The sequence below is a fragment of the Lygodium microphyllum genome, chromosome 11, assembly GCF_053477565.2.
Source record: "Lygodium microphyllum isolate KBCC chromosome 11, Lygodium_microphyllum_v1.1.10, whole genome shotgun sequence".
In the NCBI taxonomy this organism is placed as follows: Eukaryota; Viridiplantae; Streptophyta; class Polypodiopsida; order Schizaeales; family Lygodiaceae; genus Lygodium; species Lygodium microphyllum.
In genome coordinates, this window is record NC_141145.1 from 2628809 (window position 1) to 2641616 (window position 12808).

The window sequence follows — 12808 nt, forward strand, 5'->3', positions numbered from 1 at the left end:
CTCTATGACGGCTTGCAACCCCTGGAATTTTTGTGTTGGAGGCAATAGATTCTGTAGGTAGTACTCACTCAAAAGAATCTCCCCATTTCTTAATGAAACCCTGTGCTCTAAGCAATCACTGGCTAGTCTCCATGTCAAAATAGCAAAACTCGACATGTTGTGCCCTTTGGTGGGTTAGTATTTGATGAAGAGAAGAAAACTCTGAATATAGCTCACAGTGTGTATTTGATGAAGAGAAGGCAACAGTTCACCATCACTACAAGCGGAGAGAAATCAATAGAAAAATTTACGACTCAACCACCCACCATCCTTCACCTTTATGCACTCATAATTTATTTATGTTGTATTAATTATTTAATTATTTAACAGCCAACTAGTTACCTAATTACGCAATCAACGGCTAACTTCTTTATTAGGGTTATTAAGTCTCTCCTCAACTCTCTCCTCTCTTTCTCAACTCTCTCCTCTCTTTGCTCTCACTCTCTCTCCTCTCCCTCTCTCTCTCTCTCTCTCTCCCTTCTCTCCCTTCTCTCTTTCTCCCTTCTCTTTCTCTCTCTCTCCCTTCTCTCTTTCTCCCTTCTCTTTCTCCCTTCTCTTTCTCTCTCTCTCCCTTATCCCTTCTCTTTCTTCCTCTCTCCCTTCTCCCTTCTCTTTCTCCCTTCTCTTTCTCTCTCTCCCTTCTCTCTTTCTCCCTTCTCCCTTCTCTTTCTCTTTCTCCGTTCTTTCTCCCTTCTCCCTTCTCTTTCTCTTCTCTTTCTCCCTTCTCTTTCTCCCTTCTCCCTTCTCTCCCTCTCTCCGTCTCTCTCTCACGACGGTGCCCCACAACTCCTGCAGTTCCTACAGCTCCTACAGCTCTCACGACGGTGCCCCACAACGGCTTCGTATCCTGCGCGACTGTGCAACTCCTGCAGCTCCTGTAGCTCTCACTTCATTCCTGTAGCTCCTGTAGCTCTCGCTTCGTTCCTGTAGCTCCTGTAGCTCCTGTAGCTCTCGCTTTGTTCCTGTAACTCCTGTAGCTCCTGTAGCTCTCGCTCATGTAGCTCACGACGGTGCCCCAAAACGGCTTTGTATCCTGCGCGACTGTTCGTAACTCCTGCAGCTCTCGCTTCGTTCGTAACTCCTGCAGCATCCGCGACGATCAACGGCTTCGTCCATGGCCTCCCAATCAATGGCTTTGTCTGTGGCCTCGTCCGTGGCCTCCCAATCTGCGACGATCAACGGATTCGTCCGTCCTAGGTAACACCTTGAGCCCCCCAATCTTCCGCGTCCACGCGGACGATGGGTGGGCTTAAGCTTGGTCATTTGCTTAAGCTTTGTCACGCTTCGTCTTTTGGTCACGCTTTGTCACGCTTTGTCTTTTGGTCACGCTTCGTCTTTTGCCTTTTGGTCATTCTTAAGCTTTGTCACGCTTTAGCTTGTTAATTTGGTCATGCTTCGTGTGGGCTAAGCCGTCGTGTGGGCCTCCAAGGTAACACCTTGAAGCCCCCCAATCATCCGCGTCCACGCCGATGATGGGTGGGCTTATGCCCCATGGCAACTGTCCCGTATGCCATCCCATCATTTGGTTATGCCATCCCGTCGTGTGGGCCTCCAAGGTAACACCTTGAAGCCCCCCAATCGTCCGCGTCCACGCGGACGATGGGTGGGCTTATGCCCCGTGGCAACCGTCCTGTATGCCGTCCCGTCATTTGGTATGCACCGTCGTGTGGGCCTCCAAGGTAACACCTTGAAGCCCCCCAATCGTCCGCGTCCACGCGGACGATGGGTGGGCTTATGCCCCATGGCAACTGTCCCGTATGCCGTCCCGTATGCCATCCGACGGGCCTCCAAGGTAAGAGATTGAACCCCCCATGGATACAAGCGTGTGGCTTCATCCCATATGCTTCGTGAGAATAAGGTAAGAGATTGAACCCCCCAATCGTCCGCGTCCGCGCGGAAAATCCGTGGGCCTATGCACAAGTGTGTGGCTTCGTCCGTGGCTTTGTCCCGTGACCTTAAAGAGATTGATTGTGTTGCTAATCTTAAAGAGATTGATTGTGTTGTTAATCTTAAAGAGGTTGATTGTGTATCTATTTGTAAGTGTGTAGAGAAAGTTATGGCACCTAAAAGAGTGCTTAGAAAGAGAAAGAAATGTGTGTCACCTCATAGTAGCCGTGAAGTCTGTATGAAGCTACATTCAGGATGTGTTCCTGGGCGGATCTTAGAGCAAGAAGCATCATCGCGTTTGAGATCAGTGGACACTCCTTCAACAAAGAAAGGACGTGGTCCAAAAAGATGTGTCTACATTGATGACGAAGCACAAGTGGATGGGGACTCCAATAGAATTGACGGGGTTGCGGAGCACACACGTAGTCACTTATGTGTCCATTTCATTTACATATGACGCTTTGTTTAGTGTTATGTATTAAATATGATTGGTTTAATGCTACTTTTTTTTATTTTTACTTATTAATATCTTCTCCTACAGAGACTAATGTGCAGCATGATAGTCTAGATGACAAAGAAGAGGTGAGTGGTGATAGTGATCAAAGGGAGAATGATGATGAAAAAGAAAAGAAGCACTCAAGGAACTTAGGCAAGCAAGTCTCTCTAGGACTGATGAGGGATGTGCTGAGTCAATTTTATATAAAAAAGAGGACGCTACCTCCTCTTGTGCCTCTTTGCAGATTAGTGGCTCATGAGGCACTCAGATTTGCTACAGATGATGCCCAGTGGTTGATTCCTTCCTTTGATTCCACTGGTTATCTTGAGACTATGGGACACTTCCTTGTGTCAGTTGAAGGTCCGAGAGGGGAGACCATGTCTGTGACAGCCAGCAATCTAGATGAATGGGGTCCAATATGGCGTCAAAGAAATGAGGATTTTGAGAGGGCTCTTGGAAGAGAGTGGCAAGACCTTAAGGGTAAAAAGTTCTTGGTTTGGGATGGAAACCACAGGCTTAAAACGTGGTGGAAACGCATCAAGGAAAGTAAGTTGTCCACTATACATGCAAGTATTGAATGTTCGTATCCCATTCTTATGTTTGTTGGTTTTCAATTACAGAGTACTCTGACTATGCTCACTACCATGTTAGTGTACGGTGCCAATTCATTGAGGTGCCCAAGGCAAAGGAAGCAGAGCTACTACTCGCACTAGAAACCACCAACGCGTAAGTCTTCTTCCTTTAACTATGCTCCTCTTTGTAATATGTTACACTTACATTCTCATATTATGCTTTTGTTTGTTTTCAATAGTATTGCCAGAGCTCATGTTACTCCAAATATTGCGCATGAGGTGTATATGTTTCAAAAGTTTGGTATTGCAAACAAAGACTCCATTCTAGATAGATTGAGTCCGGCCATGAGGAAGTGGGCTGAGGTTGAGATGAGTATAGAGGCAAGGTATTATCATGGTGTTGCTCCATGGTATAACTCTCCTTGCGGTTTAATATCTCAGCTTGTATGGAAGGTGATTTTCTTTCTATGGCTCACTTGTATGAGATGTGCTTTTCTATCTCTAATTTAGTTTTTTTTTGGAATGATAGGATGAACTTCATGTCTTCATCTCAAAAGAAACTGCTAAGCTTGAGGCTCTTGGTCTAGATGAGGTAGAGAGGAAGAAACGTTTGGAGAAGGCTACAAGGGTGGAAGAGGAGCGCCTTAAGGATAGGGGTTACAAATACCTATCCATTGCTAATCCCCAAAATGGTGATGAGTTCTTTAAGTTGTTATTTGGGCTAAAGTGGGATGATGCAAGCATGCTCAAGATCACAAGAGACAAGCTGTATTGTCTCACAAGCTCAAAAACCCCTGCGGAAAGGTAATTTGTATATATAACGCAAGGTGTGTGTATGTGATGCTTTTTTCTTCAATGCTTTCTATTTGCGTATATTGTTGTGCATCATAGGAAAAAAATATTGTTGCATTTTATGAGTCTCACAAAGGCCAAAGACCCCCAATACCCGCATTTTGGTGATTATAAGCTCTTTCGGGTTTACATGAAGAAAGAGACATATTGGGCTCACTTGCATTCGGAGGCACTACTTCAGATTGATAGGATAGAAGTAGAAGGTCCACAGCTACCAGATTCATTTGAGGAGTTCTTTAAGCTCAACATGAAGAATCATGTCATGCAGGTTGACTCAATGCAGTGCATTCATATTGCTTTCTTAAGTTCTTTCTTAAAATGTATATGTGCTAATCTTAAGCGCTTGTGAAACTTGTGTAGGCTTTTGTACACCTCTTGGATGGAGTGAAATCTTCAGATGTTGTAGAGAAGATGCCAGAGCTTACGTTTTCAGCCAAACGTGTGATTTATAGGTTAGCATGCATTTTCATATTAGATTGTGTGTCTGATTTTCATATTAGATTGCATGCATTTGCTTGCGTAATTGGCAAGAATGTTGCAGGTGGATACTACAATGTGTAGAAGAGAAGAGGCTGGATGCAGCTCCGCAATTCACAAGAGAGTGGATTGATGTTCGTGACGAGAACACTATGTATTCTCCATCATTACGTGATAGAAAATTGACGGCATGGGAGGCAAGTGTTTGCCCTTGGTGGCTGGATTACCCTGTGGGGGTTATCCCTAAGCAAGAGAAAGATCTGCATGACAGTAAGTACTTCAATCTATGTAAACATCTTGTCGCTTTTGTAGCAATAGTTTTTGTGCTCATGCATGGGAGTCTAAGGGTGAATGATACTATGTAGGATTCAAGGAGGGAGTTGATACTCATGAACCGCTTACCGCACCCACCACTGTAGAGGAGCAAGCAACCAAGGCTACCAAAGGTGCCACCCAGGGTACTCAAGGTAATCCAGGGAGAAAAAATGTGCCAGAGTCCTCTATGGCGCCCACCACCTCCTTTGTTGCAGATTCATCTCTTGGTCGAGAGAATTGGGAGAGGCGACCTATGACCCGTTTAGTAGGTGAAAAGTCTTATATTAACTTGAAATTCATGTATGATTATTAAAAATAAATTACTTTGAGATAATTGTTGCAGGGTTCCAGTATCAAACATATGTCGATGCTCTATTAGTGGATGTGACCCAAATTGATAGATTTGCCCTTGATAGGTAGACATGACAACTACATATTGCAAGAACATCAAATTAAATGTTGCATATAGCATTGCATCATCGGTTACTTTGCATTAATGACTATGTTGTTTTGTGTATAGCATCAACAAGTTTTTTGCAACACAAAAGATGAATCTTTATAGCAAAGATGGAGTTCCATGTCAAGAGGTGGCTCGATTGATATTTGCGGATTTTCCTACGAGCTTGCTTGTGGATGCTCTAGATCCCATCCCATTGGGTAAGTTATGCTTTCTATCACACAAGGTTTACATCAAACTCACTTCTCATATATCATAATGCCAATGTTGTTTGTAGAGGGCATGACTATTCCCAAGTGGAACATGTTCTCAAAGGGTCTAGTTATGGGTTGTATGGACCTTGCTCGCGAGTATTTGGCCGACCAGGGATTCTTAGTCACTATGTGCTTAGCAGAGCATATAGGTGAGTTTATTACGGATGCGGCAAGGGTGGGGTTTGTGCTTCACCACACTTGGACACTCATGTGTGACTCCAAGGCTTATCGACATCCCGTTACTAGAGAGGCGGTAAGATAACAAAGTTGGATACGTTTAACATACGGTTGTATGTTCTAAATAAAGTTTATGTTACATGCTTTAAATAAAAACATGGATCACTTATTCTATTTCCACTTGTGAATAGGTACTTGATCTTACTGTGTGTCTTTGGCATCGTGCTGGTCATGTTGTGCCTTGCTACGACAGAGAGGCTGGGGAGAAGATTTCAGAGAGATTGTTTCCAGCGTACCGTAGCTACATGATGGATGATTGTGTCTTTCCCATGGATGTTGATGGTGTCATTGTCAGAGGCGGAGCAGAGAGGTCTCATCTTTTCTTTCGGTGAGTAGTCTTGCATGTTTTTGCTCTCAGGTTACCTTGTATGGTATTTTCATTGTTTCTACTTGCATGGCCGCAAAGATTCTGTATCTTGATTGGTGATATGTGATTGGTGATATGGTTAGGTGGTTACTAGCTACATTTACGAAATGCTACGACTATGTTTTGGATGTGTTTGCGGGGTGTGGTGGTTTGGCGCGGGCCAGTGCAGAGGAGATGAGACATTGCATGTGTCTAGAAATAGATGATGTGCTCTATGGGGAGTGTTTGTCCACCATAGTGTGTGGACCGGTACCATGCTGAGAGAGAGTGTGTTTTTTTTTTCGAGAGACTCTAGACATTTCATTTTGTTACTACCTTTATATATATGTTTATTATACACTTCCTCATGTGACTATGCCCGATTTTGTCTAAGAGATTACATGCATTGGGATCTTTGATTTGTTTTTAGGAAGAGTTTACCTTGCAACTATTTGACACGAATATATTGGATATGTTGCACGAAAAAGCTCGAAAAAAAGAGATTGATTAGAAAAGAACGAAAATGAAAGCCCGCAAAAATAAAATCCCCGTTTTTTTATGGTAGACTCAAGTACATTCAAGACATGGATCAATAGTACATGAAATGCATTGATGGAGCATAATTTTAACTTCAGTCGTGTTTTAAAATAGAAAATTCCAGCCCATAATCAAGCTCAGAAAGTGTACATAAACTCATGAATAAGCTCCTCCAATCATTAATGGGTAAAGCCCTGATGTTAAGAGGTCAATTTCTTTTATTTCAATCACATGAATCACTTGTTTGTTCATCAAAATGGACAAGAGTAGTGGGCTGCCATGTTTATGACTGGTTTTTTTAGCCCATAACAGGCCATACACCTTCAAAATCCTCCCCCTTTGCTTGCCCCAAGTCACTCAAATACTTGGGTACAAGTTGGGCTTCATTGGACCATGAATGAGGTAAATAAAATGAGAGAAGACGTACATAAGAGCAGGCTGAATACTTTTCTCTCACATTTCCCCCCTTTTATAGACTGTCATACCATGCATTTTTGTCAGACCAAATAGACGGGTAAGAGGAGCTCTCACCTTCCTTGTTTGTATCTTCATGTTCAACTCTAGTTTATCTCAGTTTGCATGCTCCAAAGCATGCACCATAGCTCCTAGTTTTCTCCAGATGTTGCAGGTTGTGCAGGCCCGCATTTTGCGCCAAAAAATGCGGGCCGCATCCTCCTCAGCTCCATTTTACTTTTTGACGTACTTAGGTCACTTTGGTTCATTACTTCAGGTCCCCCATGAACCTATTGGACTTTTGGCATTTTTCATGATTTCTGTCCATATTTTCCACTTGAATCAATGTGATTTATCCTGTAAACTATCAATTTCTTCTAGCTGACCAAGTTGTAGGTTCCCATAGACTTATTATTTCTTTTATCAATATACATGGTACAACTGAAAATTGTATGCTAAATACAAAAGAACTTATGTAACTAAGTTGGTTCTTGGGTAACAATGACTGAATTATGTATGCAAATTCCTCATATAAATCCTAGTAAAGTTCTGTGTTCATAAGAATCCCATGATTTATATTATGAACAATAAACTCTTTGACACCGTGCCAACACCTTACTTGCCCTGACCAGAGTTCCCTAATGGAAGTTATGGTTGTTTTTCTCCAGCCATACCATCTGGGACAGCACACTAGTAATTCTTGGACAGCCCTTTATTTTGTAAGAGTTTTGGTCCTGACCTGATTGTAGCCCCGCCCCACCCACCTCAGCTGAAAATACATCTCATGGGCTCCGTAAGGACACCTCAACTATCCCATTCGGAGTTTTCCACACAAAGTTATGGCTGATTTCCTACGGCACACCCTTACAGTCCATGACTACATCCCTTGTTTTTTAGGACAAAAATTTTATGAGACGAGATGGTTTGTAATGAACGGGGATCACGGGAACATGGCATGGGAACATACCAGTCACACTGATTGTACATAAGGTGTAAGAGAGTATTTTGAGGCATGACAAAAATTATCAAGAAACTCTCTTTTCACCTTCTCAAGCTTCCATGGCTTCTTCTTTTTCTTCTTCCTCTTCTTCTTTCTTTCTCCCTCTTTCTCTCTCTTTTTCTTGCCTTTCTCTCTCCTCTTCCTCTTCTTCTGTAGTCCTTCTCTCTCTTCTTCCTCTTAGTTAGGACAGTTAGGTCTCTTTCATTACACGTAGCAAAGGGTTTTAAGAAAGAGCATGGTATTTTAGGGTTGTAGGCTGATGTAAGAGATAGATTGATTCCCAATTGAGCAAAGAAATGGCAAGCCTCATTAGCATCCAATTCTCCTCTATCAACAGTTACTTTGGCAACACAGCCATACCTGCAAAATACTTCTTCAAGTAAAAATCTACAAACAACTTGAGTAGACTTTGTTGTCAAGGATTTTCCTTCCACTTGATTTGTGAGATCTTCCCTACCAAGTACTAGATGTCTCATGTTCCAAATTCCTGTAGGTATGGTTACTAAATCAATAACCCATCTATAGCAAATGGATAAAGGAAAGGTAGGCTGAAGCCCATCTTTATGCTTAACCATAGAGTACATTTGACAAACATGACAAGATTCAACAAAATGTTCAATGTCTTTATACATGTTTTGCTACCAAAATTTCTCTTTTATTTTGGCAAAAGTGCCCCATATGCCTCCATGACGAGCCAATAGGCTTTCATGAAATTCTTGCATGACCTGTCTTTGAGTTTTTTTTTTCCTCCTAAGACTCGAACAGGTGTCCTTCCTTTCTTTTTCGCATGCCTCCAAAGGTAGCCATCTTTAAGAAAAAAGCCATAAGCTTTTCTCTTGATTCTCTTGAACTCTTCATTAGTCCAATCTTCCTTCTTTGTCATAGTGCTAAAAAATTGGCCAATTTCTAGCCAATCATCTTCATAATATTCTTCTTTAAAGTGTGAACAAACCATAACAAAACATTGAGCATGCTGTCTATCAGCTGCCCACTGTCCTTCTTTGGTTGTTTATTCCTTCCTTGCTGATGGAAAATTTGTTCTAGCAGCTGAACCTGTTGTACTTGCTGTAATTATTGTTGTACCTGCATTTTTGAGAGCTGAACTATCATTAGGTACAGTTGTACTTGCTGTTTTCAGATTTGAGCCTGCATTTACAGCATCATTTTTAGCAAATATAGACTTTGATTCTTCCTCATCCATCATTTCTTCTTCATCCTTATATCTGGCACCCAAAAGCATGTCAGCAACTGGATTATCTCTTCCTGCAATATGTTTCAAATCAGGATTTAAGGATTTAATATAGGCTATCTACCTTAGCATAGCTATGGTAGGAGTGGAACAGTTGGCAATCATACCCAAGAGTGGAAGGCAATCTGTTTCAACTATTATATGTGTGCCCATGAAGTACTCCTGGTCACATTTCAATGCAGTTACTACTCCCCAAAGTTCTCTTTTAATTTGAGCATATCTTCTTTGCCGTTTATTAAGAACCTTCGCTCCAAAGCGAATTGCATATCTGTTTCCTTCAAGGTCGTCTTGACCGACTGCCCATCCTATTCCAATAGGACTTGTGTCTACTATGAGTATAATAGGCTGTCCATTAGAGTAATTAGCCCTCTTTAAGGTGGGGGCTAAAATCAGCAATTTCTTTAGTTTTCGAATAGCTTGAGTATGTTCTTTTTCCCATATAAACCTTTGGCCTTTCCTTAGCAGTTGATAAAGATTTTTAGCAACATGAGCAAAATGTGGGATCCAAATAAGGTAGGAGACATATGCACCAAGAAATCTTCTCACCTCCGAAACATTTGTGCATATTTTCTGCATTTTGCTGATAGCATCAATCTTGGATGGAGAAGGATTTCGGCCATATGGACCACACATATGCCCTACCACAAGAACTTCTTTGACTCCAAAAATAGATTTAGCACCTGAAAGAGTAAGATGGACTTCTTCTAATTTAGATAAGATTTGAGCACAATCATTAATATGATCGGAAACAAACTTGCGGCATCCAAGTTCGTTGAGTTCTTCATTCTTCTCATGAACTTCACATCCTTTGATTGGTATATCATTAAGGAAAGGAAGGGTTAATTGAGGAATATAATCTCTCAACACTTTATGCATGGCATTCATCATGTGAGCTATTGAATTCGTAGCCCCTTGAGGTAGAGTACACATGCAGACTAAGCCAAGAGGCATCTTCATTGTGGTGATGTCTCGGCTTTCCAAAGCAAGCTGAAATTGGTCATAGCCTGAATATAAATCTCCCATGGAATAAATTGCTCTACCTGCAAAAGCTTTAGCAAATTCATCAATAATTGGCCCGAACCAAAATTTCTAATAGTGACTTTATTGACAGGCTGTAAATCTTGAATGAATTGCAAAGATCCATTCTTCGTAGGCACGGTAAACCATCGGTTGGAATATGGAGCGGAAGATGGCTCCAATATTCACATTTTTATCTTTTCATTTAGAAGCTCCAATAGCTTAGGCAAATGAGCCCTTGGTACCGGAATTGGTTTAAGATTCCAAGGAATGTGTGGGACCCTAAAAATCATCATTGGTGCCACAACGCTTGGATCCACATAGCCAATTTCATGTGGCTGAAATGAAAAAGCTTTATCATGATTCTTTATCATCTGCATGAAGATTTGCTTTTCAGCTGGCAAGAGAAAAGAGTTTTCACAAATTTTCAGCTCTTGTAAAGTGTCTACTATAAATTGGCGACCAATATCTTTGGGATCACGAAGGCTTGGTTGTTTGGATATCCTTTTTGCTAGTTCTTCACTTTCAGGTGGTAGAGGAGTAGCCACTGGATTGAACTTTTTATCAACTGTCTTATACTTTGTTTCTACTCTTACCTCTTCCTTGTTCGGATGTCCAAAAGCTTCATGATCTGTAGATTCTTGAATTATGTCACACATATTCAATGTGCATACTTGTATGGACTGATTTTTAGCTTGATTTTCTGCATGAACAACTGCATATATTTCAGCCATTGTATCATTATAATTCAGCCCATAAACTAGCCCTGAAATTTTTTCATCTATAGGTAAAACATCAATTTTCTTCAATTCTTGTTCCACATGACATAGATGCTTTCTTTCAGCCCTATTCATGGCTAAAAACTGTTTATAACATCCCACACTATTGGCCATAAAAACCTGCAAGTCAGCTTTTGGCCTTGTCCCCTTTATATGTGAAGGCAATTTTTTATAACATGATGCACTGCCATAGCCTCCACTTATAGCAGTGCTACCCGAAAACACTTAAATTCTCAGGCATTAGGAGGAACAAGATGATCTCTCAATCGATCTCTATTCGGGTGATGATTTACACATACAATCAAGAATTTTTCATTATCCTTACTTCTTATCCGAGCATATAATGAACCATCATCAAGGGCCTTTGTCTCTAAACGAGACTCAGAAATAAAATGTTGTCCAAGAATGATACGATAACTGCAGGAATCTTGAACAAAGAAATGAAATTCATATTTTACATTACCAATAGTAACTTGTACATAATGGCATGCTGCATAAAGATCACGAGAGGAGTTATTGGCTGCTTTCATGCGCCATCCTAGGTCCACATCAATGGACCATCCGCCATTCTCGTAGAGACTTCTTGACATGACATTAATCTCCGAGCCATGGTCTATAAGGGCAATGCATGGAGTCTCTTTTTCTCCAATCTTAACAACAGTTTCAGTGGTCGCCCTTGCCCAATGGGTACGGGAGTAGTGACTAATAGGAATAAAGTGAGCATCACTTTCTTCTTGCATGTTGTGAAGATGAGCTTCTTTCTTAAGCATGGGCTGCACTTTAGATTGAGAAGTCCCCACCATAATAGCTTCTTCAGTTTCTGCTTCATAGATGTCTTCATCTTTGGCTTCTATGGCTACAATCAATTCTTTGATTACCTCCAATCAAATCCCTTGAGTTTTCAACTTCTCTTCATCCTGGAAATACACATGAAGTGCTTGCAAAAAAGCATGCATAGATTCTTCAGTTTCCTCATCAACATATTGTCTTTTTCGTTTAATTACATAAATTATTACATCATGAAATCCTCGTTTTGCAATTCCCAGAATTTCACCTAATGTAAATTCAATTCTACTTCCAAGAATCCTTTCTTCTAGGATCCGCTTAAGATGCATTGCGGTCTCTATGTCAGACTGCAACTTGTAACTAGGATGTTTACTTTTTCTTTTTCCTTCTGTCTTCTTTGCTTGAGGGGCATCTCCCATATCAAGCTCTGGTGGTGATGGATTTTGAGCAGCCTTCTACTGATCTGGTTTACTTCTTGTCACGCGTTTAGTTGGTCCTGAAGAAGGACCGACAACATCTTTATCTCTTCTTCTCTTTTCTTCTATCATGGCTTCATGAATATTAATTTCATCTAACCGAGCAAAAACTGAAAATGAATCAACTGGCTCGGTCCATCCGGTTCTTCCTCGGATGCATTGACTGGCAGTAGTTAAATCATCTTTGGTTGCCTTGCCTTGCTCCATGCGATCTAAGGCTTGCATCCACACTTTAGATTTTGCATTCGTTTTACATGCTTTAACAATTTCATTAGTTGGCTCAATTTGTAGCCCATAGGTTCCTGTATCAACAGCTGCATAGGCTGTTCTTGTTGCCAAATCCTCCAATCTTTTCTTCATGCCACTGTTGCCAAAATTTGGCTCAAGAGGAAGCCCAGTTTTGGTTGCATGAATTTTACCATCCTTCCAAAAGACTAATTTTTGTGCTTCAGCTTCACGGAATGCACCGCACTCCCTCTTATCATATTGTAGGCTATCACATGAGATACAACGTCTTTTGAAGCCTTCTCGTACAGGTCTTTGGGCAGTTGAACCGTCCCCTTTCTTCCACTTTCACAT

The 12808-nt window shown here is 41.3% G+C and overlaps 2 protein-coding genes across 2 annotated transcripts; both read left to right on the top strand.

Moving 5' to 3' along the window:
- The first annotated feature begins 2164 nt into the window (after positions 1-2164).
- LOC148028489 (uncharacterized) lies at positions 2165-3152 on the top strand. The gene is made up of 3 exons (XM_087688763.1): positions 2165-2332; positions 2470-2968; positions 3043-3152. Exons 1-3 carry the CDS (start codon positions 2165-2167, stop codon positions 3150-3152), a joined length of 777 nt encoding a protein of 258 aa, XP_087544889.1.
- A 1173-nt stretch (positions 3153-4325) lies between these two features.
- LOC148028490 (uncharacterized) lies at positions 4326-5058 on the top strand. The gene is made up of 3 exons (XM_087688764.1): positions 4326-4593; positions 4689-4907; positions 4982-5058. Exons 1-3 carry the CDS (start codon positions 4476-4478, stop codon positions 5056-5058), a joined length of 414 nt encoding a protein of 137 aa, XP_087544890.1. The 5' UTR covers positions 4326-4475.
- The last annotated feature ends 7750 nt before the right edge of the window (positions 5059-12808 follow it).